This window comes from Anneissia japonica, unplaced genomic scaffold (assembly GCF_011630105.1).
Source record: "Anneissia japonica isolate Jap-2015-1 unplaced genomic scaffold, ASM1163010v1 scaffold7473_len308249_cov148, whole genome shotgun sequence".
NCBI classification, from domain to species: Eukaryota; Metazoa; Echinodermata; class Crinoidea; order Comatulida; family Comatulidae; genus Anneissia; species Anneissia japonica.
In genome coordinates this window covers 180455-206549 of record NW_022740670.1, presented here as the reverse complement: position 1 = coordinate 206549, position 26095 = coordinate 180455, and the positions used below count along the sequence as shown (strand labels likewise).

Sequence of the window (26095 nt, the reverse complement as noted above, 5' to 3'; positions counted from 1 at the left end):
GCCGTAGCCAGGATTTTCAAACAGTGCAGGACAATATCAGGGTGGACCCACTTTACGCGTAAATTCAAAAAATGTGAACCCATTTTTTACAAAAGTGTAAAAAAATCTGGACCAATATGACCAATATAAGAAACATGGACCCATTTTTCAAAAAGTGGACCCATTTTATTACTATTTGGCCCAGGTATCCATGGATAGAAATAAAGAAAATACATAGAAATAAAGTCAACATATTCTTTAATGTAAAAAAAAAATGCATAGAACATTACTTTAAGCAGGCATTTTCCTGTAAAGGCTGTATATTCTGAAATTTTAGGGTCTCACTAAACCAGCACCCAAACTGCAGTGATGGGATATATAGTTCGTTCTGAATGCTGACTACATACTTGAATCTTTTTTACATTTCATCGTATTGCTAGCTTCTCCCATTTGAAGTCTTTAGACCACTAGCTCAGGGTCACCGATTGTGTCTTTTATAGATTAGAAATTAGTCTCTTTGGGAATGCCTTTGTTTGCAGTTTGTTAGTGATTATAGGTTTTAGATATTTGACTGCACTAAAGCTGTACAAATTACAATACAAAAAAATAGTAGGACCATTACAATTGATGGATTAAGACTAAGTCATGATCTCAGTGGTTCTATTGGTTCTCGTAATACACAAAAGACTACACTGATATAGTTAAATAAATATTTAAAAAAAAAAGATTTATTGGCATATTATAAATAAATTTTATCTAAAATTAATTTTTTCTTCTCCTAAATTACATACATTCTTAAAAAGATGAACAGTTATTAAGGTTGCAGTGTATTGTAGAAAAATGAGAATGATCATGGTAGGTAGTCAATATAAAAAGACTGCAGTATCTATAGTTACTTTAATCCCTAATCTGTAATCCATAAATTGAGATGTTATTCAGATAAATTGTCTACAGACTTCTACTATTGATCTCATTGTTGGTCATTTTGTATGTCATCATCTTTGTTTTTGCTGCTTCTTTTTTTGAATTGTAAATCAATGATTATTAATTATTAACAGCATGCATTATACTAATAGGTTGAATTATACTAATAGGTTTCCTGATAAACTATTAGTGGTTATTTAAAGATAAAAAACAATCTATTATTACTGTAGCTAAAGAAAACCGATACTGATCATCCAAGGCATTTTTTTTAAGAGGAGGATATATTGGGTTCTTCAGGGCTGAAAAAATTGCATTAACCTGAGAACTAGGGATCAAATCATTGTGCAATTTACTGGAAGTAATTCAGGGATAAAAAATATCTTGCTTCAGCCAAGTGCTATTGTATTAGTGTGATGTAACATTGGTTTTAGAGGAAATTCATCTAGATAATTTTTGTGGTCAGAAGCAAAAAATGTTTTTTCATTACAAATAGGGAGTATCCAAGGGTTGGCAAAAGAGAATTCACCTATCCTCTTCCCCATGGCATAGCAAAAAATTTAAAACCAAGAATATGAATGTGTATTGGCAGATTTATAGATTATGATTTCTTTTCAGTCCATTTCGACCGTTTTATATTTGTTTTTTATCCTGTTCTGTAATGACTACATGCCACAGAAATTTCTGGTATTTCAGTACGGTAGGCCTACGGATGTATCCAAAATTTGATAAGGGCGGTGATGTGAAGCTAGCAATTGACCGCTCACTAAAGAATGGACCCCCTTTCAAAATCTTCCTCAGACCATACAAACAGTGGCTTTGAGTGGAGCCATGTGGCAGAAACTGGGTACGCACAATGTTTGGATTTCTGGAGATGGCTTAAAAAGAAAGAAGGAAACACTGAAGTATTTTCTTTTAAAAATTTGGCCTAATGATACTGAACAATAATATTTGGTTTGTGTCTTAAACCAATGAGAAATATCTGTCATTCCCTCCAATAAATTTTAGGTACAATCCTATGTGGTAATCCATGCATCAAGTATCAAAGGTCTTGTTCCCATGGCAATACTATAGGATGGCAATTTGTCAAATGTCAGTGAGTTAAACTATTAAACATGGTCATTTATTGCCATGGCAACTAATTAGTGGCTTGTTTAGTTGACCCTGTTCAATGCAATGACCTTTACTAGATCAAATTGATATTAATCTTTACAGACAGTTGATAATTAATAATATTGAGTAGACCTAAAGGAGATGGTGTGTGCAAGATACTCTATTCATGGTACAGTATACAAAAGAGTTATAAATTATAACAATATCAAAATTAATATCACATGGCCTAATTAATATTTTCAATTATTTGTCAGTTGTCAGTGTTTTAAGAACATTACATCATTTATGTAATGTACTAACCATAGGAGCTAGCAAACCAAACTGCAGTAGAAGATAAACAATGATAATTATTTTGTTTATATAATAATCTTGGAGGGGACTAATAAACAATGATTTATTTGTATACAGTAATAATAGTCTTAGAATGAACTACTCTAAGGATGTTAAAACTGTATATTTTAGCATCATAGCTTAGTCATCCTAATGGTCAAGATGACATTACATAACAAAGATACTAGAAACACAAGATAGAGTTCTCCACAGAACAAAACTGTACCACCGAAATGTGTGGTGGGAATACAAACAATGGGGCGCCGCGTACGGCTGAATGTAAAAAACCTCTGCCACCGTTACATAACTGTGAATACATACCTCCTTTTGTGGAGGTTGAAATCGTTGCCATTATCCATAAGATACAAACAAAGTAGGCATAAATAAATCAAAACAATAAAATGACAGACACAAAAGCGCAGAATCGTATGACCGGACTCTGATTAGTGATTAAGTTTTCCTCCATTAGTGGCAAAAGAAGGGGTCCGCGTGCGTCTGGTTATACCTTGCAACTGAAGGGCGCCCTGTACGTCTGGACCAAGTATAGAAAACTATAATAGCAGAATGGCGCCGCGTACGTCTGGACCAATTTTTGCCTCATTATTGCTATGCGAGTGCTCTATCTTGTATTTCTAGTATCTTTGCATCATAACCATATGATGAAACTTGCCATCAAAAAACTACCTACAGTGACCAAAAAATGAAAATTGACTTTTTGATATATTTTTATTTTCCACATATAAATAAGCTATCATTTACTGGAATCGACTTTATTATTGCCAAAGTTATGAGTAAAAGTATTACGGATTCCCTATACTCATTCTTACGCTAATTACTCAGTTTAGCAATTAATAATAGCGATAGTACACTGTTTCTGGGATGCCAAGCCTCATATGCACATCATGACATGGGTTTACAACAGTTTTTAGTCAATGAAAATTTAATCATCTGGACGAAACTTTACAGTATCTGATGATGAAAAAAATAAAATATTTTTTTTTTAATTTTAAAAATCAGTTGACATAAACAACCTTGCACTTGCTAAAAACGTATTTGAATTGATTGAAAGGTGCAGTAAACCGTAAAGATAATTTTGGTTTTGGCATTGCCAAAAAATTACAAAGCATTTCGATGGTCAATCATTCTGTAAGAGAAAGTGTAATAGAAGTTACTTTATTATATTTAAGACGATCTCTTCATCAATGTTTCTTTGTTTCTGCTAGGTGTCCTTGCTTGTTGTAGTGACTTCTTTTCTTCAATTGCTTGTATTTCATGGTTGATGTTTTGGGGTTGCCAAACATTTTATAGATACTTTGTTCCTTTTGGCTTCTCCCTCCTCCTGTTGTTGTTTTTGAGGAAATTAAAAATATTATTATTATTATTATTATTGTTATTATTGTTGTTGTTGTTGTTGTTGTTGTTGTTGTTGTTGTGAGAATGGTGATAAATTTTAAAGAAAATTTGATAGTGTGGACAAAGCTCTCCTAGCTCAATTCTATTTCTGCTCTCTTTCCATTTCTCTGAGCCTTCCACCAGATAGCACTCATCCCATGGCAATATTAAATGATACCCAGAAAGAAGGTTGTACCCTAGTGTACAAATCACTCAGAGTGTGAGTGTAGTCCTGTATTTAAAAAAAATATAAAGTTAACACAGACATGCCAGCCACTCAGATTTTGGCGGAGTTTCTCCTTTTATTTAAGCAAAACACCGCACTCTGATTTTGGGTCGAAAATCTCCTCTTTTTACGCATTTTGGCCAGCTGAAATAAATCGCGCATTTCTGAATAGAAATGATAATCCTATGATTTAGATAAGAACATGACCATTTAATTTCGTCCTGAAAACAGCGCTCTGAACTGAATACAAAATAGTAATTCACGCTCTACGGTCTACTGATTTTTAAAAACCAATTTCATTGACCAATCACTGTCAAAGTTTTACTCTGAACTGTATACGTAAAATTTATTCGCGGAAAGTATTCTGTCAGTTAGAAATCAAAACTACTGTAGGTGATTCCTACGGTAGGCTCGTTGTGATTAGTGTGATGTTGATTTTCTGCCTAGGCCTAGGGCCTAGTCTTGCACGGCGGTATTGCTGATTGTGGGTCAAAACAATCCGATCACATTGGTACCATGTCTTAGAAATACTCCACACATTGCCAAAACTCCGCTCAGAAGTTTTTCAGACTCATCTTGTTGGCCTTGTAAGGTTGGCATGTTTGTTAACAATAAGAATTGATAATAATCAGGGATGTAGTTATGATGGGCAAAGTGGGCTGGGTCACTCAGTCTTGAAGTTTCCAACACAGTCTAAAGCTTATTTTATGGAACTTTATTAACCCCCTTGTCCATCCTTAAAATTCACTCTAAAGTTTACCAATGTTATCACATACCCAGCATTAACATGTCTACCACCTACCATAGTTTTCTGTAGCTAAAACTCTGAATAATATAATGTACAGTAGGCCTGTCATAATGCTTCAATTATCTTATATTTATATTACTGTGTATACATTTTATTGACTATTATTTGTAAATTTATTGAGAAGCAAAATAAAGGAGAAAAAATAGCGACAATAGACAATTAAACTACTCTTAACAAAGCCTCATAAAAGACAGAATTTATTGGTTAACATTGTGGTATGAAGACCTAAATGATTCATAATTCTTAATCTAATTTTTTTTTTCTCAAACAGCACTGGAAGATCAGCTTCATTGCAAAACCCTAATTAATGGTTGTTTCTTTTTAAAGAGATACTGTACTTCATGTGAAAACATCTGCTGAAATAATTTATTTTAGGAAATTATTCCACTTGAAAGTTGATGATCTGTGTCACTGTATAAGAATTTAAATTATATAATTATTTGTAGGAAATTCTAAACTTTGTGAGAAACACTAGATATTTTCATGTTTGATCTATTTAACTTTTAATCATGATTCATTTTATCCTCCAAATTACAGCACAATGAATTTTAATGTACGCCACAAGATAATGAATGTGTATGATTGCGTACATGAATAAATGAATTCACAATGGATTATTTAATTAAAATGAATGTGATTTTAACATTTGTACAGTAATTTAGTTTAGAATTAGGTCAAGTTCAACTCCCTGTGACCTTTAACTATACAGTAGCTAGCTTTATTTAATAGGATTATCTGTACACAAATTGTAGGCCTATTAATTACCATTCAGTAAGGATGAAATTTTGGCAAGATTATAAGATGATTGGGGGCATATTTTTTAAACTTAATACTCGATAGCGAATTTAGCAATTTATGCAAACCTTTGGCATCTGCTTTTGAAACATTTTGAATTCAGGTAATTTGTTTTATAGTATTTTAATTGTGGTTTGTTAAATTGCAATGTGTTTCATATAAGTGCTAGCTGATTTTTTTTCATCAATTTACATTGGGTATTCATTGTGTATTTAAATATTTTAGTATAGAACCAGCTCAAACAAAACATTTAACATCACAAAGTAAACCAATTTAGTTACAAAAGGTAAAGTATAAAAAGTAAATCACAAGTATCTAAGATATTATTTAACAAATTACAAGAGATAATTTATTTCCTTATAAAAATGTTAATATTGTGATAATGGCAAATTATCAACATATCAGGTCCCATCCTTATGAAAAACAATTTATGGTCATACAAGTTTTTTTCCTTTTAAATTAAAGTTATTGTTATGAATACATGCTTTATGACATAAAAGAATCTGAATCTGTTACAACCTTTTGAGCAATTCTATTACTGAGAAATCATAATTTGGAAACATGGTGAGAAGCTGAGACTCATGGGAAGAAATCTTATCTAGTTAGCAGTTGATTTATTGAAGGTCTTCTACTTGTCAGAATTAAACTCCAGAATTACATTTTCCTAGCATGGTAGAAAATACCATGGAGGTATAGAAATACTAAACATGCCACAGGGAACAGTAGCCTACTCTACAGATCACGATGGAATGCGGGCATGTTCTGTAATAGCTATGTGAATTATATTAATCTGTAATTTATAAAAACAATGAATTAATTTCAATCTTGCACTTAGCTTTTACATTTGGAACAGATGATAGCAAGACACTCATCAATATGTAGAAACTCTTTTCTAAAATTCATTATGTTTTTTAAACTGTACAGTATTTACTCAACATGTTATAGTGTTTGTCAATTAATGGAGGCGATATACCTAGGTAATGCAGTTCATGTATTTTAACAATTACTAATTATGGTTTTGATGTCTGTAAATATCTTACATTTATAGGCCTACAGTACTGTACTAATTGTAAGAATTCCCCCTCCCCTTTCCCAAATAGATCTATATACTGAATTTTACCATGTTTTTACTAATCACGAGTGTAGTCAAACTTATAGATCTGTAAAATATAGCTTCATTTATCATGCTTAGCTTAAAAAATATGAAAATTTCAAACAAAAATAGGATGATAAAGTGAAGAATCTTTAATCCTATGATGCAAATATTTTTGAATAAATAATATTACAAATATGTTATTCTCATTCTCTTTTGAATAAACTATCCATTTATTTCTTGTGTGAATAAGTTTCTCCCCTCCTGCAACTAATACTCTTCCTGGCCCTGGTGGCAAGTATGATTTAAAAGGCTTCTATTTTTCTTACTACCAGTATTATTAATTTTTTAACTGACTTGCTTGAAAAAATGATCAAACTTCTTGTCAAAAAAAGGTACAGTAATATAGGCCTAAACTAGAAATTGCAAATTGCAAGTGAAGTGCTGCGAAGTACAACTGCATATAAATGTCCTTCGAACAAAATTATTTATGCGAGTCAAGTGAAAATAATGAATAATAAAAATATAACAAATAATATGAGACACGACCCATTGTCTATATTAGAACACTGACGAGCTGACGTAGAAACATAATGAGCGTTGGTACCGTGCATGCCAGTCTACAACAAGCGTCGCCTAAATGTAATAATTAGCATGCTGAAATAGGCTAATTAATAAGTTTAACTGGGTTCATAAATAAAATTGGCCTCAAAATATTGTGGCTGAGATATGGGCCGATTAAACGTAGAAATAGGAAACCTAGAAATATAGTAAAAATGCTGAATAGTAATACTCGAGCATCGCCACATGCGGACGTTGGTACGTGTAGGTTAGTCTACAAACTTCGCTTAAAGTAATTGATTTTACCGGGCAGAACGAAAGAAGGAAACTCCGCTTTTCAGTCGTCTTAGGCCCTTGTTTTTTGACAAACAATGACCTTTCAGAGGTCAAATTGCTGTCAAGAATATGAATTGGCTGCTTCGCAGCAATAAGTGGCAGTATATAGTACAGAATGAATAATAGTGTCCCTGTGTATGTCATCCTTATCAGTATGTGCATATGCAGTGGTTTCAACAGTATGTACAAAATTTCCTACTAAATTAATGTTTAATTTGAAGCCAAGATAATTAATATAATAATTCTTGATTTAAATAGCACATTAGGGTGAACAACCCCAAAGCCATTAATATTGAATAACAGAAGCACAGAGGAAATTAAACCATAAACTAGCAGAATGCTTTTTAGCAGTACAGTAATGTCGAATGGGCAACCTACAACATCACTATCACAATTTTCTTGATATAAGGATGTCGGTGATATAAGAAGCAACATAGTCTGCTAGATAGGAAATGGATTAATTTGTTTCAGGTTCAGTATTGCCACTTGTAAACTGATAATAAATGTTTAAATCTGGGTTGTTTTGAAAAATATTTTAAATGTACCCTACTTCGGTTGGCATCAAACCCTTATGATTTATTTGATCTGTGAAGCGAGATGAATGTATCATGCTCATTAGCGTGCTAAAAATTACTGCTGCAACGCATTGGTAAAGACATACATCTTACTGTGGGATTAAAACAAATTGTGCCTGAAATAGAAACATGCGTCTAAGCAGCGGTAAAGCTTTGAGCTTTTAATCAGAAATGTGGAAGATTCTTGTCTGCTATGCTGGCAACTTGTTTCTGTCCTAGGGCAAGTCACTTAATCCTGTTTGTTGCCTCTCTGCACCTCAGTGTAGGGCGTATTAAGTGGGTAACACGGTTGGTTTAAATGCTAATGTGCTAATTATACTTACTGAGCAAAATTATGGATCATAACTTCTCCAGGTGAATACATCCCTGGGCATTTGATTCAGATGACCAGGAGTAATTATGTGAAGCGTGTGGAATACTGTAGCATATGTAAACCGAAACAAATGTTTTTCAAAATTATAGATTATTTAGGTGATGATGATGGTGATGATGGATAATGACTAATGAACATGATGAACAATTTCCTTGGTTTTGTGTCTGCTTCCCCAGGGGGGGGGGCAGTAGACACCTATCATATTGTAAGTTGTGAGAGTAAATCTGGTTGAAGGAATGATGGGATACATCATGAGTTAAAAATAGAAATAAAAAGTAAGCCTACAGTACTGTATGTAATATGATGCCATACCCAGATAAGACCTGTCCTAGAAAGAACTAAAAAGTCAACAGTCTGTTACTTGTAAGTAAGGTTATTCAAGTGAATTTCCATCACAGAAAGCATAGATACTGTAGGTACATAAAGTTAAAAGTAGCCAAATAATGAAGCAGTAGACACACGATCCCACTGAGAGCCTATTTTTTCCCATTGATATCCAACAATCACATTGAGAAATTACAAAATGGAATTCTGCTCTGTAATATTTCGTGGTTAATTGTAGTAAAAGAATAAGATCTTTGTCTCTTGTAGGATTTAAACCTAAGACTGATTAAATGCCAAACTAACTATAATTGCGGTTCTGATGATGATTGTGATATTGTGATAATCGAGGACGATGATATTAATGTTACCGTAGTCATGAGCATGATGGTGAAACTATTGTTGGTCTAAGACATTTGAAAAGAGAAATATATTCTAATCACATCCTGGGAATTTATAACATCCGTCAAGCTTACTTTTAATTGCAATAAATATTAACGAGACTGAGTATTCTAAATTAATGTTTTATAACTTGCCATGTACAGCAGCTGTCACCCGTGTCTTATATAGGAATGCATGAATCCTCGTAGTTTTAATTGCAGGACAGATGAATAAATTATAAATAATATTGATTATCCTTTGTTAATTTTATTTCCTTTAATATATAAAGTAAGTAGGCCTAATTATTACTTTGTATACTGTAGTTTAAAAGGAGTCTTCTTTTTTTTTAATTGGAGATGTCGTGTAGCTTGATGGTTAAGGTGCTTTCCTTCTAATCCCAAGGTCTTGGGTTCAAATCCTGTGAAAGCATAGGATTTTTTTCACACAACTAAAAACACAACTCGACTCCTAAATGAGACTTTGCCAATTAAACATCATGTTTTTTCATTTATTTATTTAAATGAATATCAGCCGACCTTCTAGAATACGCTGGAAGAGTCACCCGTTACAATAATTAAAAAAAAAAATTAAGTAGGTTTTCAAATGTATAGTTTTAGATTTTTCTTTTCTATCCTGTTAGATAACAAATTGCAAAGCCTGCTTTTGTAGCCTGGACCGAATAAATGGCAAACTGTGAACATAAATCACCATTTGACTTAAAATATTAAGAGTACTTGGGTCTACACATAAAAGCTTACAAAACTACTGTAAATGTACATAAAAAAGTAAATGGCATACTAAAAGTCACAGGACAACTTAATAGGATTCCAAAAAAATGAAGCAAGTTTACAGTTAACTGTAGTTCCTGATACAATGCAATGGTTCTAAGTTGGAAGAACCCAGTTATTGAAGATTAATTTTTATGAGCTTTTGTAACACATTTTATTTTTTGTTGCTGCCCATGATGCAATACTACAGTATGACCAGCTACAATGTGGGAGCATACATTTTTAGTAGAAAAAACATGGAACATTCTTATATGCGAGAGTTTAGTTAGTCTCTGGTTGGTTGTCGGGGGAGGGTGTGTTGCTTACTCACAGTAGTGGTGCCAGAAATTTGCCGACAAGGAGTCCCACATGTCTGACGGAGGGCTCCGAGCCTACGACGAAGCCTTGTTCGATGGCCCAGAATAAAAATTCCCTTTTAGGGTTCAAAGGGGCAGTTTTTATGGCTTAGTATGGTCCAAAATGTGCATTTTTGGACCTCTATATTAGGGATTGGCAGTCAAAATAATGTTATTTAAATAGGCAAATTATTATTTTTTTTAATTTTTGATCTAACGACCTAGTCATGCGTCGGACAAAAGGGGAGTCCAGTCCTGTTTTCCCCCACTGGCACCACCGCTGCTCACTGAATTTTGGGAAAATTGCTGATCAGGGAGACTAACATCTCATTGGAGATCACCGACAATGTACCAATATAGGCCTACTATATAAAAGTACCATAGAAAAGGAAGAACTAAAAAAATAGTTTTTTTTTTAATGAAATATATGATTGCTTCATTCTCAGTAATTGATATTTGCTCTAAGCTTTACTCTAATTTTACTGTTTAGTTTTGTTTTGTTTTTACTGTATAGTAGTCTTCTTTATTTTTTTATTATTGTCTTTTTTTGTACCATAAAACATGCACTAATGTACCATAGCTCTTAGTAATGTGGTTAGACAACAGCTTTATCTGTTCCACCAAATTTAGTAATTGATGATCATGTGACCATAGAAGTCTTTATAGCATTTTTCTTTCCTTTAATTCATTATGTGATGCTTGTGCAAAGTTGTCTAGAAACATCACATAAAATAGTCAATGCATTTTGCAAACATAAAATAGAAATCAATACTGTATTTAAAAACATAAAAAAAACACTTCAGCTCACCAAATCAATATGTTTCACTTACCACACCCAGTATTTGGTTTCAATATGTTCTGTAAGTAGGTACAGTAACATTGGTACATCATTTTCAAAATTAGATTGTAGGAAAAATAAATGAATAGATGCGTATGATTTGTTTTCAAATCTGATAAAGAGTACCAAGATCTTCCTGTAAAGTAACAAACCTTAGAAAGATAATTGTTAAAGCACTCAAGCAATAATACATAATGATTATGGTATGGAAGGACCATAAAGTATAAATAAGGGCATATTTATTTTTGATTACATAATTGTTGTGGATTGAATACATCAGGTATCATATTTCTCTTGAAGTACCGTAAATCTGTTTTCCATTTCTCTTAACTGTATTTCTACTACAGGCAATAAACTGTTTGTTTTTATATTACCCATGAATGATAATAATAATGTATAACTGTGGAGTTAACTTTTTGATTTTCAGAAACCACAGATATGGCCAAAACAAATAATATAATAAACCACACACTTCATTACAATTATTTTGCATTCCTTAGAAAAAGAATGTAAAAATGAAAAATCTGGCTTTGGATATTTTAGATTTTGTATAAGCTTTGGAAACAAAACTTTCTTTCCTAATCTTAATGTTTCTGCCAGGGGAGTCCCTCCTGTGCCCAACCCCATAACCTATTATAGCCAGGTCATTTTTTTCTTACCACAACATGATTCCCTCCCAGACATGGACTAAAAAAATAGCCTCCTGATAGAAACATTGAGTATACTGTGGACACTACAGTAGTTAAACATTACTCTAAAAATAGACAAGGTGCTCTGAGGTGGATGCCGGATTTGGCAGTAGCAGGTACGTCAGAGTCCATACCACCTCAGGCTCACGATGGTTGGGGCTGAGGTGAGACCATTTTGATTATATGAACCTCTAGCTGCTCAGAAATTGTGCACTCTCATACCTTAAAAATGTTACCAGAAATTCCTATCAACAATACAATAAAAATTGTACTAAAAATGAACCGTTGTAAACTTTGTAGAGACTTCTATTTTACTTTTGCACATACCTGTAATGGCTAGACTACAAAATAGTATGAGTTTGCAAGAGAAAAAATGACCATACTGTAGTTTCAAATTTACAGTATTATCTTTGTTTTTTGTTATGCATAAATTAATATATTTTGTAAGGATAACACGTACAATAAGTCTCTGTAGTTTTAGGTAGTTACTTCATCAATGTGCTGATGCTCTATTACAATGTATGGTAATATGTTGCATCAGCTGCAGGGAAGGCTAGCCATTGCCAGGGGAGACTTAAAAAATGCCGCAGTTCTCTTAACAGCCATTCCGTTTGATCATCGTCTACATTTGTTCATTAGTTCTTCAGTTTATTACCAGTGATTTCTCTTTGACGATATTTTTCCCCTGAGCTATCTGTTTTAATTCAGCAAATACAAATTTGAAAATAATTTGGACAAAAAAAAGTCATCTTTATTTCTGTGTAAATCATTATCTTCTACAGAAAACAAAAGTAAATTTCCAATTTTACAAACATTTCATTTATGTGGATTGATTTTGTAGATTTTGTATGCGACTGACTGACTCTAGTATTTGCATGGGAAAATAAATAATAAGAAAAGAGATGTATTTAATGAAGGTTGGTTACCATACCAATTTACTTTTTATATACTTTCTAGTCAATCTATACCATGTTATTGTCAGTCCATGCAGACAGGAACAAAATGATGTATTTGAGGTACCTTCTGTATCTGAATTAATTGGCAAAGAGATGTTGCATCTACTGTACCTGGCTAAAACCGGAGCCAAAATGTACAGTAGGGCTAATATTCCAATAATACTATTTTATGGACTTCCAAATGTTATTGAAATTATGCTATGTTGTTAATGTCAAATCGTATTTCCCCGCATTTAAATTGTATTCATTCATACAACTAACCTTTACAGTAAAATAGCTTCATTTCAGTAGTAAATTTGCGTGTATGGGACGATCCGCACATAAGAAGAACATGATTAAAAAATCACAAATTTGTATGTATGTGCGTATAAGATGACCCCCCCTCCCAGTTTTCCAATTGTAATTTTTTATTTTAAGCCTCTTCTTATACAGTTCTACAGTACATCGACATATAGGCCTCTGTATTATGCACTTTACAAATCCCACTTTGTTGTTGTTGTTGTTGTTGTTGTTGTTGTTGTTGCTATTATTGTTGTTGTTGTTGTTGTTGCTATTATTGTTGTTGTTGCTGTTGTTGTTGCTGTTGTTGTTGTTGTTGTTGTTGCTATTGTTGTTGTTGCTGTTGTTGTTGTTGTTGTTGTTGTTGTTGTTGTTGCTGCAGTTGGTGTTATTAATGTGAGAATACAGTAAAACTTGATATTGTCTATAGAGTTCAAATTTACACTTCATAACAAGAGAGAACAACTATTGAAATTGAGTTCTATATTTGTTAATAAAATACTGTACAGTACTTTACTACCTTTCAATCAGAAAATTGTGTCAAATTGGTCACAATGGCATGTTGCTTTACTTCCTCTCCTGTCTGGGGATTATTTCAAGTTCTGCTGTTCTGTACAATGTAATGCACTTCAGTGCATATCAGACCAATACATTTAATGCCACAACATCCTACCAGGTACCTTTTATTCTCCTGGGAGGCACTGTAATGTATAATTGTGCAAGTTTTGCAGATTTTCTGGAGCTGTTAAACTGTTATGTTAGCATATGTGCACATCAAATAATTGCTTCATGCATATTACAATTAAAGTAGGATGGAGAGGTCAGAGTTTAAACAGAAATATGATTGATGACGATAACCTCTAAAAATATCACTAAGAACAGAATATTTAATGTTACTGTCGTATTTAGGTATCCTTTCATTTTAGCAATTTAACTGTGATGACTTCTAATCTAGTTTGGAATATTATTTGCAAAACGATGATGATGGTAATTTTGAAACTCCTCATGCAAATTAACTAAAGCTCATTGATTCTAATAAACACGGTCACCGATATGATTGCCGAAGGGGAAACATAGGCTAATGCAACACAGCTTTGAGGCTCCGGGATCATCTTAAAGTTTGCACTAGCTCTTACCGCCATTAATTATAGATGTTTTTTTTTTTTTACCGACAGTATTAAGAAATAATGACTGGTGAATTTTATATTTTGATGTCTGATGTAGTTAATCTTCATTTGTAAAATGAATACATTAGAGGTCGTTGACATATGTCACAGCTGCTGCCATACACCATGGAAGTTTGCTTTTGATTTACATTCTAATGGTGCATACACCACACACATGTGAATATAGATTTTAATATATTTAACATTGGACTTACTTTTAAGTATGTTATTATAATTTAAATATGTTATTATAAAGTGTTATTACATCTGCCCTCATATTTACAGACACATTTGCTATCAATATCGTTGATATAGTCTACATACTGTAACAGCATTTCAGAGAGGTATATGCATCAATAAATATTATATTCAAATAACAACAACTTAATTACAAAAAAATTATAAACTTTAACCACAGTATAGTAATCTTAGATTGGGACCCTCATGGCCACTGATCTTCCCTTGCATCTTGAAATCCCAAAACTGACAGATAGGCACACTACTTTGTTAATTTTTGTAAAGACTGATTAGTAAGTAGTTATTACATGTAATTGCTGACTAGTACTAGTTTGTTATTGTTGATATAGTAAACATGCTGTAATTTTACCTCTATTAAATTAATAGTTAAAATAATAAATAAAATAAGGCAATAAGTCAATTTCTTCTTATCTATTATAATCCCTCAATATTCAAAAATTGGTGACCCCCACCCATTTTTATGGGTTTTTTTTTTTTGTTTAAAAAAAATTGTTTGACAGCTCATAAATCTTGATCCAAAAATCAGATTTTCATAAGTTTTGAAATGTAAGCTTTTCTCTGGCCAATGATCATTTGTACCAACTTTTGTTAAAATCTGAGTCGGTGGGGTGTTTACTTACAAGGGTCTCACTGGCTTACTTGAGATTTCTTCTGGATTTGCTTGAGATTGGGAATTTTTTGAAAATTATTCTTGAGGTCACAAACTGTAAGGAAAATACAGTCAAGCGTTGATATAACATACACAATTTTGATTGTAGTGGACACTAAGCATAGGCGCACTTTTTTGGCAGAGTGGCATCACTATCCTCACCACCTTCGATGTCAGACATCTTGCTTTGCGGCATTATGTAAGCTCATCACTGATTGGCTCACTCAGACGTAACTTACTCTACTCACCGAGAGGTGGCTTCAAACACTGTGACGACTGCTACAGGATCGCTAGCGCTGATAGTCGTGTATGTACGTATGTTGTATGCTGTTTTAAATAGCACATTAAAAAAATATAATTTATTAAAAGGAATTTTGGAATTTGTTAGAGTATATACAGTAGGCCTCACATGGGAGTTGAAGTTAAATGCGTGGGTCTCCCACGAAATGCGCGAGACTTGACAGGTCTGCTATTGGGTGATCTGACACAGAATAACCCATCATTGAAATGGTTATTGTTACTAATGTACTGTAGTAACAGGATGGTAATTGTTATAGGGATACTGTACAAACACCTAATTTCTTAATTTTTTCAGCAACCAATTCACATAAGAATTATGAATCTTGCTTGTCAATAGTAAAGTAGAACTATCAAGTTATATCAGTATACTGAATATCCAGCCCATGTGCTAGGAAAAAGGTACATGGCACTATCATAACCAATCACAGGCCAGAATGTTCTGGAGGTTTATATTGCTGTAGCAGCATTAATATTGCGGAGCCTGAAATTCGTTAATGGCATCTCAAGAGATTGTCAGCTCTGAGGTTAGATTTATCTATAATAAGAAATGAAAAGCAAGATGAAGACTAAAATCTTGATATTTATCTCCATCATATTGTGTACTGATTGCAAGTGATAGCGGGTTATGTCTTTTCATTACTGCAATGACAGTCTAGAAAAAATTTACAGAGGCGTTTACAGGTAGAAAAGAATTAGTTTGACCTTGCTTTCCTTCCTAATGGAACTATGCGGATGATGATGATATTATCATGGAAATAATAGTAGTCTGGTCATATATCAAAGCCCCATTCCCTGCAAAATTTCAGTTAAGAAAAATCAAATTTTTATATGTTAAAAAAATTTATAAATATAATATGAAATTGCTAGTTTCACTGAATTTAGACATAAAAAAAAAAGATAAGGCAGAAATTTGATTTTTTATGTTTGATTTTGTGATGGGTCTGCAAAGAAATATAGTAGGCACCGCAAATATTAGCCTATCAACACTGCTAGGGTAGACCTACCCTTACCTCGATTTAGGTACTTTTATCAGACATAAAAATGGCCGACATGAAATTTTCTGTTGCTAGTATTGACACTTGTGAAATACTGTACTGTATAATATTTCATTCATTGGAATTATTTCATATTTGTTTAAAAAATTATTCTGACCGAGATTTTGATAATTAAACAAACATATCTCAGAAGTACAAAAACTAATGTCATTACAGAGGGCACACTTTATTGACTGTATAAAGTGTATACACAAAAGTGAGAACATTCCAGCGGATGTGATCTACAACCTCTGAATTTGCCTAATTACGAAGAAGTCATCAAGAAAATTTATATTGCAAAGTAATATTGTATTGTTATTTCTTCTGTTAGCAGTGCATGAATAATGAAAGACATTTTAAAATACTGGTTTAATGTTTAAATGTACAGCTTGTGGTCAAAGAAAACCATTGAACTAATGTCTGTTCTGTACTCTTCTCATAAATAGAGTACAGAACTAATGTCTGTTCTGTACTCTATTTATGAGAAAATTCCTAGTTTATACAGAACTTGCTGGATAGCCTGGACCTTTCAAAATAGCTTTAGGCCTGCTTTAGTCAAGCTTTCAACCCTTTGGAATAAATTATAAGAAGGCCTATTCTACTTGTAATGGTCTAATCACCTACAGTAGAACCCTGATTATAATGGAATGTAATCAAGGAGATAGAATTGAAATTAGGCTTAACCATAGAACTAATCCTTCATTTAAGACTTGTACAACAGAGGCTTGGTTATGGTGGTACACGCAAATAAAAAACCTAATCTTTGTCCATTTCGGTGCTCATGTTAGTGTCTTCTATTTAAGATTTATCTATAAATGTAATATGTCAAACTCTTTCAAAAGAACTTGCTGTAACTAGTTGATATGTCCATTGAGAAATGTAATACATTTAATGTGAAATTGAAGGCTTATGATGCTTATAAAGCCGATAAGCATTTCACATTAAACATTCAGTAGGTGTCTGTTCTCATCTCAGGAATCTGACAGATTTGACTGGCGGTATAATTTACAGTTATCGGTCCACCAAAATGAAACTCTATGAGAACAGTTATGAATGATTGATACAGTATATTGCACAAAAATAATTTTAATTCTTGGAGAATGTCCACAGTTATCACTGGGTTTTAGTTCCAAGAAAAGTGCTTCGAAAAAAACTGAGTTATAAAAATCATATTTGTTTGTGTAGATTTGGGTACAATTAAGTTTGCAAGTAGTTGTTTTTACAAGCTAAACAAAATTAAGAGTTGTAATTATAGCAGCAAAGATCTTTCAGAGTTTAATTTGTTACACTCTCATGTACAAGTAACTTTTAGTCAGCCAGAAAACTAATTCTGATAACTTTATAATAAAAATTAAAAGACCTTTCAAAAAAACGTGTTGAATACCTTTAAAAAGAAACAGTTCTTTTTTTTCATGGGTCTGTGATCGGATTCTACTCAAAGCAGTGAAGCACAAAAGAGGCCAACCCAAGAAAACACCATAACTCCTATGAATAACAAGTCAAAAAATTAACATCAATGGCTCAACCTAATGTTAGCCCTGGGCGTTGATTTCAATCAGGTTTTGTGTTTCGGTGCGGAATTTCATTTTGTTTTTCTTTTAATTGTGTATGAAGTTCATTGTGCTACGCATGTTTGTATTGCATTCTATGGCAGTTTCTAGGCATGGCTGTTAATCATACCCTTATTAGATAATGATAATATTACATGTATTCAATGGATAGGTGTTGTTTTCCTTGTCATATTTATACATTATTAGTATTCAGGCAATTGGAAATTTAATTAGCATATTGTTGTACTTGTTTATGTTAAAGTTGTTGGTTTTATTGTATAGCATTCAATAGTGTTAGACTGCCTGTTGAATTTAAAGTTAGAAGTTGATGTACCCTGTATATCCTCAGGCAAATAAAAAATTTATTGAAAAGAATCATTCCAAAATAATATAACTTATTTTTGTGCTTTTGAACTGAAAATTAATAATACTATATGCAATGTAGTTTTTGTTTCGTAAGGTTGGTTTTATCATTCAAGTACAGTAGTATCATATATGATTTGTGAGTATCAATTCAAACATGTGTATGTTAAAAATCAAATACAAAATGAACCATTTTTTTAATACATTTGTTGTGTTGTTGTATGATTCAATGCGATCTGTGGTTGTACATGTTGCAATGTACAATATACTGTATCAAGTGTGCTCCAGCCTCCCAAAAGATTTTTGGGAGGGCGGAATAGAAAATAAATATAAAATTTTGTTTTCTTATTTAGCAATAGTTTTGCTCAAAAAATCCATATTGGGCAAATATAAAATTTTATTTTTATTTGAAATCATCATTATTTGCGAGCGGCAGGTTCACTAAACAAGGTATAAAAAACAGTCCCGCCGCAGTGCACAAAAGAGATTTGTCAGAATCATATTCTGAGTATACTAATTATATAGGCCTACCTCCCCTGTCTTTAGTATTCAACTGATCATAATCGGATGCTGTGATTACATAATACTACTGTACCATCAATAAAAGCATACGGAGTTACTTGATCAATTTGTTATTATTAGTGTATCAAGAAAGATAGGTTTAGACTGCGGCAAAGTTTCTGATTTCAGTTAACAGAAATATAAGCCTATTTCAAATAGGATTTTTAATCTAAAATGGCTGAACCATTTAGATATCAGAGAGATTACAACCTTGTCTGTTTCATATGATTTATGGAGCAGCTTGTGTTTGAAGAAGTAGATAAGTGGTCAAAGCCATGCAGCCTTTCTCATATTTCATATCTTGTATGATATGATTTGAAGGGAATATGCTAAATTTGTCAGGATGCAGAATTATGAGATTTGTTTTAAGCAGACACTTTTGGATTCCTAATTATACAGTAATGTAAAAAAGATGAAATGTTTGAGATGTGTTTGCAACATTACATAACCTATGTGCTTCTAAAGCATGTGTGTTTAGGGGGCCTTAAATGCCTTCTGTGAATTTTAGATGATCAGGAACTCCTATTACTACTACTATACTACCATGATGACATAGAGTAATACCTTCAGTAGTAAATTGCAAACCTATCACATAATTTTAACTTTGTCTTATAAATTTAAAGATGTATTGTCCCAGGAAAAATACCAAAAACATCATAAAAAATATTTTTTTTAATTAACTTGCTCATTTTGAATAAAAAATTAACAACTTTAACATAGATAGTGTATTAAAAAAAAATTACCCATGTAATTTCACAGCAAACAGTGATAGAAACACTTCCAGTCATTGGCAGTGTTGTTATTATTTTTTATCAATTATCCAATCAGGGCACATGTTTTGTAAATTCATAGTATCAATGTAATTTCTACTGTAATTTCTACTGTATTCTCAAATTAATAATATTACTGCAAAATGAGCAAGTTAATTTCAAAATTATTAAAAGGAGCAAAGGAGGCTATTGTTTTTGCCCATGTTCTTTAAGCTGTTGTCGTCGTCATTGTTGTTGTCGTTGTCGTCATTTTTGTTGTCTTCTTTGTTGTTGGGTACTGTAAATTGTTTGTTACCACGATAACTAAAGTTTTGTAAAGTGTGATTGGTTTTAAACTTCACAGAATGCAAGCTGGTAATAAGAAGACAGAGCCTATTGTTTTTGGGGTGTGTGTGTTTATGCTAATTGCATAATTAATATTTCATTAATGAGGAAATTTACCATACCATCATCATAATTTCTAAAAAACTTTAAATTTAGTTGAAATTGTAATATTCTTCATGTTGTCATTGTCACTGGTGTAGAAAATTGTTTGTTACCATCTTACATGATAACTTAAGTTTGGTAAGACTAAGACTGATTGGCTTCAAACTACTGCTCATCAATTCTCAGAGAAAAATCACAATGTGGGGAGGCTATGCTTAAAATTCCTATGCAGCATAAATGGAGCATTTCTAGATTTTTTATAATAATTTTTGGACATTTTCAGGGAAAATACATTTTTAGAGTTAGGTTTTTAGGAGCTCTAATGCCTTCTGTGACTTTTAGATTAACAGAAAAGCCTACTACTGCACCATTATTCAAATAATATAGTACTTTACTTTAGTAGATTTAGTAAACCTCATAAACATAATAAGATAATCTAGGAAAAGCATATTTTAGTAATTTTGGTAAAACGAGTTTCTACTTTAATAATAGGTGTTTGTATGGTTGATTGATTGACAGCAAAATTACTAATATTGACAAGGCTGCCAACTGTAGATAACAAGTACATGCATTTTACATTTGATCATTGTTGAACTCAGAAATCAATCTGGTTATAGGTTCAAAGGTGAGCTTTCAAGAGTCTTCACAAGGTGCTAGTTAACAGTATCTGACAGATTTACTACCTCTTAAAGTTATTGTCCAAATTTTGTATTACAACAGAATGAAACTAATTGAATTTGATGCGGGTGTCTAACTACAAGGGTGGAAGATGTTTTAAAATGAAATATTGTTCAACATTTAAGAGAATATTGATCTTTGACCTTATTTATAAGATTTCCAGCCCTTTGGGTGCTAAAACTAGCTGAATATTTAGTATTGGAACACTCAATGATTGAATATGGGAGATTTTAATTCTCATCAATTAAATTTCTTGGTGTGAAATCAGATGAAAATCCCTCAGAGTGTTCATATATATTGATTCTTGACACATGTGAAGTAAAATAGAAATTCCACTGTAAAATGCTAGTCACTGGTTCATAAAATTAACAAGATAATCACATTTACTGTATTTTCAGACACAAAAGTCGTAAATCTGAAGTTGAGAATTCTCCAAACTGTTGGAATACATTTTAAAGAAAATCTTTATTTTGGAATGAAACAAAGGTGTTATGATGATTACTGTAGGATGCTGGAAGTTGTTGGAATTGGGTATATTTGTTTGGGAAAAATATGTGGTACTTTAAGACCCAATATTGAGAATAATGTACTCCAAATCATATGAAGACATTTACAAACAATACTCGGATATCCAGTAAGAATTCTCCAAACTGTTAGAATGCATTTAGTTTAAAAGGTTGTATTTTTAGAAACATATTCATAAAAACAATGCTCAAATTGCATTGTTAAGAATTCTTAAAATTGTTCACATAAATTTTGTATTAGATCTTTATTTTGCAAGACAATACTCTTGTGAGTTCAATAATCTATCTTCTAATATTCTATATTGGAATTTTTTATTATACCTATAAAATATTATGTCACTACAAGATATCGTCATTGTAAATGCCAGGAAGTGTTTTCAACTAAAATTTGTGTTTTTAAGATGGACCTGGGGAATGAATAGTTTGAAATGTGAAATATCAATATCAAAACTATAAGAATATATTGCATTTCATCCAGTCAGTTGCTTTTAATACATTATAAAAAAATATTTTTTGTAATATCATATTTAATATCGTACGTGTTTAATATTTATTTCAACTATCTGTACTAGTTTTTCCAGAGGTTACACCTCCAATTAAACATTGAAATTACTTTTATATAGTCAAGAAATTGATATCCATCTGTTAAATTGTATGTTTAATCACCTCCATGGTTTAATAATTTGTATAATGTTACAGATTATTATTCGTGCCTCACAGAGAAACTATAGGCAAATGGATGATCAAATCAACTGAACCTGACAAGTGGCATTCTGCTCTATTCTGTAAAAAGTAGTAGAGAAGTGTGTACATGGGTGGATGGGGCAGGATGGGGGAAGATGCTGAAAATGATGAAAAAGTACAATTTATTTTGGACTGTTCTATTATACAGTAATTACCTATCATACCAAAATACTGTGCAGCTTATACTACAGTACACTAGCTAGGGGTTTTTCCCCAGACCCCATCTGAGTCCTTACCTCTTGACTCTACTGGTGGGCTCTATGCATTTGCTTTAACAAAATAATTGGTATAGTATTACATAGTAGGGCTATAAAAATATCATCTCACTAATCTTAATTAATAATGATATATCAGAAATGATCTCCTTTCTAATTCCATTGTCAAATTTTATTACCATATTAACATGTATGAATTGTCTGTCATGTTTTTTTGTTGCTGTGTTTTTAGTCCTCAGTGGAAGATGAAGGACAGCAGCATATTCGATTATTGTTTTTAGTCCACAGCAGGAGATGGAAATGTATTCCACTATTGATTGTGTGGTTAGCTGTGGATAGCATTCAGTTATTAATACCTTCTCCATTGATTATATCATGAATCTGTAGACAAGGTGGAGCTATGATTGTTAGCTAACTGGTGTCTCCTAAAAAAAAGAAAAATGCATACTGACGAGTTTCCACGGTTGACGTCGTAATTAATATCAGGCTCGCATTCATTCCGTTCCTTTTAAAACATCAATAGCTTTTAAATTTATTAAATTTCTACATTGTGACGTGTGTCCACATACAGAATCCTATCTTTAAAAGGACTTAGTGCTTTAAACAGGGTTTGATGATTGAAATGCAAGTCTTTAAAGAAAGACAGTGAGTGATTTCCTGCATCATATGTGTACTGTAATGTTTGTTGTTACCTACAGTATTCTTAACCAACATAATTTCTAGTAATTTTCGTACAGTATTCTAGATTCTTCCTCTTCCATTGAACTCCTTTTTTTTCACCATGATCATGGACAGGATTGCCAAAAGTGAACTGCTGTCTCTTATACACATCTAGATGTGTATAAGAGACAGGAGTTAGACATTATGTTGTGTTTTTGCCGACGCATACCTTTTAGAAGTCATTGGGGATTTGTTATTAGGCATTTGCAAAGCATTTCTCGGGCAAAATTAACAGAAGACATCGCCAATGATAGCATATATGACGTTCTTAATCCTGTTAGGTGCATTTCTTCACCCAAGCACGCACCAATATGCCCCAAGGTAGAATCATCCATTACGCATTCTCCAAAATTTGTGTTCCTACATTTTAGCATGAGCTTTAAAATAACTAGGGAATACAACAGCAAAATTCTAGAGCCAGATAAAATAAATGTTGAATAATAAAACAAGAATTCATACAAATTTGCCAAATGGCATCAGGCCTATTCTTTTTTTTTTAATTCTATTATTATAATTATGTTGCTGGAATGTATATACAGTAATACAGAGAATAGAAAAAAAATGTTGTTGTTTGCTAGGTTTTATTAGATAATAAAAAATATGAATTTCATGAAGACCCATTATTAGCTGTCAAACATGTTCCTATTCAGAGGTTTATCATTTATTTGATGGCATTATGAATGAAAATCTAGTTGTTTTTTTTTTGTTTTTTTTTTGTAATTTATTGCAAATGACCTTGAGCGATGATTGGTTTTGTACTGGATTGATATGTTTTGTGTCTATATGAGGAATCGTTGACAGTGGTGATATTGAAAAATACATCTAAAGCTTTTTCTATGTTTTTATCAGATGATAATTTAATATCGTTATTTTTTGGGGATTGATCCTTAATTATATTTAAAATTTAACAGGGAAAATAAATACAAAATTTTATATAATAGGTATTGATTAAATTCTGTACTTATTCTGTAGTTATTAATTGTACCTTTAACTATACAGAATACAGAACTTTTATTGGTCTTTTGAAAGTAAATTACAGTACAAGAAATTACTTCGTTGTTGGCAAACCATATAAAAAAAATCACTACAGAATACAGTACAAAATTAAAAATGGTATACAGTATTCGAAAAACAACAAAACATTAAGCAGAATATTTAAAAAAAATGTTACATTAGGGTTAGTTACTGTAAACATCAAAAATATTCATTTAATTATAAGTAGAAATAATAAATACATTAGTTGAAATTGCACTTCAGTTATGAGTATAAAAATTACTCATTCATGAGTAATTGTTTAAATTTCAATTAAACTATTGTAGAAAATAAATAGAAAACCTTTGCCCAATTAAAGAAATGATTATCATCCCCACCCATGTCTTCCATAGTATTGGAAAAAAAAAAACATCTTGCTGCCTAGATACAGTAGGATGATAAACTAATCATTTTTCTTTAGAGCCTTTTGTACAATGTTGTACGGGTGTCATATGTAAGAACTTTGGAAAGTGCATCTAAAAACCTTGAACATATATTAAACATTTAAAAAAAAATTAGAATATAATATAGAGTACAGTAAATGTTAATTCTTTCAGTAGATAACTTTACATTTTCATTTTATTTTTTTCAGGTATAAAGGCTCAAATGTTCTATGTACGCAACAGTCAGGTGAATAATTATGCACTTGGCTTCAGCGTACGTATACCAGCCGACATTAACAGTCTCAATTTTACGTGGGAGTCATCAGACACACCACAGGTATGGGTATTTTATCTGTTACCACTTAAATCCAAATCTTGATGTCTAATTTGCACAAGTTTATTATTATTGTTAATACGATTTGAGTTAGCTCAGGTTTTTTCATTTCATTTATTTCGTCCAAAGAGCATTAAAATTGACAAACACAAAATAATAGAGAGCAAAAAACAACACTCAGTTGGCTGGACAGGATTGCCAAAAGTGAACTGAATCTGTGTAGTGGCTCTCCAATGATTTTAATTATAATGATGTTTAACCTGTTGTAATACTGTATAATATACATGTAGCTAGCTTTACTATGCAATTTGTATCTTCAACTTTATATTCAACATAAATATTTGGATTTATATCTATGAATTTTTTTTTTTTTTTGTGTGTGTGTAAAATCCACCCTTTAATTTGAGATCACATTTTGGACCCTTGTGGTCTCATTTTAGAGGATCAGCTTTATTTTTATAAGGTTATTATTATTAGTTGATTCTTTGAAAAAAAAATAGTGGTTTCGAATAGTTATCACACCAATCCCCACACATAACTCAGTGCTCAAGTCTAATAATATTTTGTCGAAACTTGTGGCTATGTTTAAAATGCCGGAAATCCATAATTCTAAAAATATGAAGGGCCTTTTACTTTAATTATAATTCGAAGATGATCAAATGTTCTTTTTTTATATAACATAAAAAAGTTTATAAAATATTAATCAATCGATAATTATTAATGCTGCTATTGATCTGGTGTTGTATGTAATGTATGTTTATTGTTTTTTGTCATTATAATCCTTATCAATATCATTTAACCAATATAGGTGTCATACAAGATAGCTTTGTTCACACACAACGCAAGTATCTTAAAAACACCACAATTAAGCATTCCTCTCGAAGGCAAGATACCCAAAACAAAATCAGGTAAGTTAGCAGGCAATGGCTACCGTAATTACATATGACAACTAATTAGTTTCTAACTGGTTCAAGATTTGTTTCAATTTGATCCAGTTTGCTTTATCCAAGGAATTGGTAAGGCGTCGTCCATTTTTTATCATTCTCAACACTGTATAAAAGATACGTTGTGTGTGTGACCCCTTCTTTCCCTTTAAAGGCTACCCCAGGGTCCCGAGTTGAAAGAAGTCACTTCGGGGAGGTCTGGTTAAATGACATTTCTTAACAAATCTAATGAATATTTTGCTGTGCACAGGGATATCCATCGGTATTGATCTTTGTGAGAAAATTGATAATAAAGTAGTAAAAACATGCAAATATTATGAATTTGCAGGAGTTTTCCATGGAGCAATCCAAATTG

At 32.1% G+C, this 26095-nt stretch overlaps 1 protein-coding gene across 1 annotated transcript in view; it reads left to right on the top strand.

Annotated features, from left to right (window-relative positions):
- The first annotated feature begins 2139 nt into the window (after positions 1-2139).
- LOC117118300 (tyrosine-protein kinase RYK-like) overlaps positions 2140-26095 on the top strand; it is an 86405-nt gene continuing 62449 nt past the window's right edge. The window contains exons 1-3 of the mRNA XM_033262870.1: positions 2140-2182; positions 24672-24799; positions 25605-25704. Of these exons, the coding sequence (XP_033118761.1) occupies positions 2155-2182; positions 24672-24799; positions 25605-25704 (256 nt within the window). The 5' untranslated portion in view covers positions 2140-2154. The remainder of the gene's footprint in view (positions 2183-24671; positions 24800-25604; positions 25705-26095) is intronic.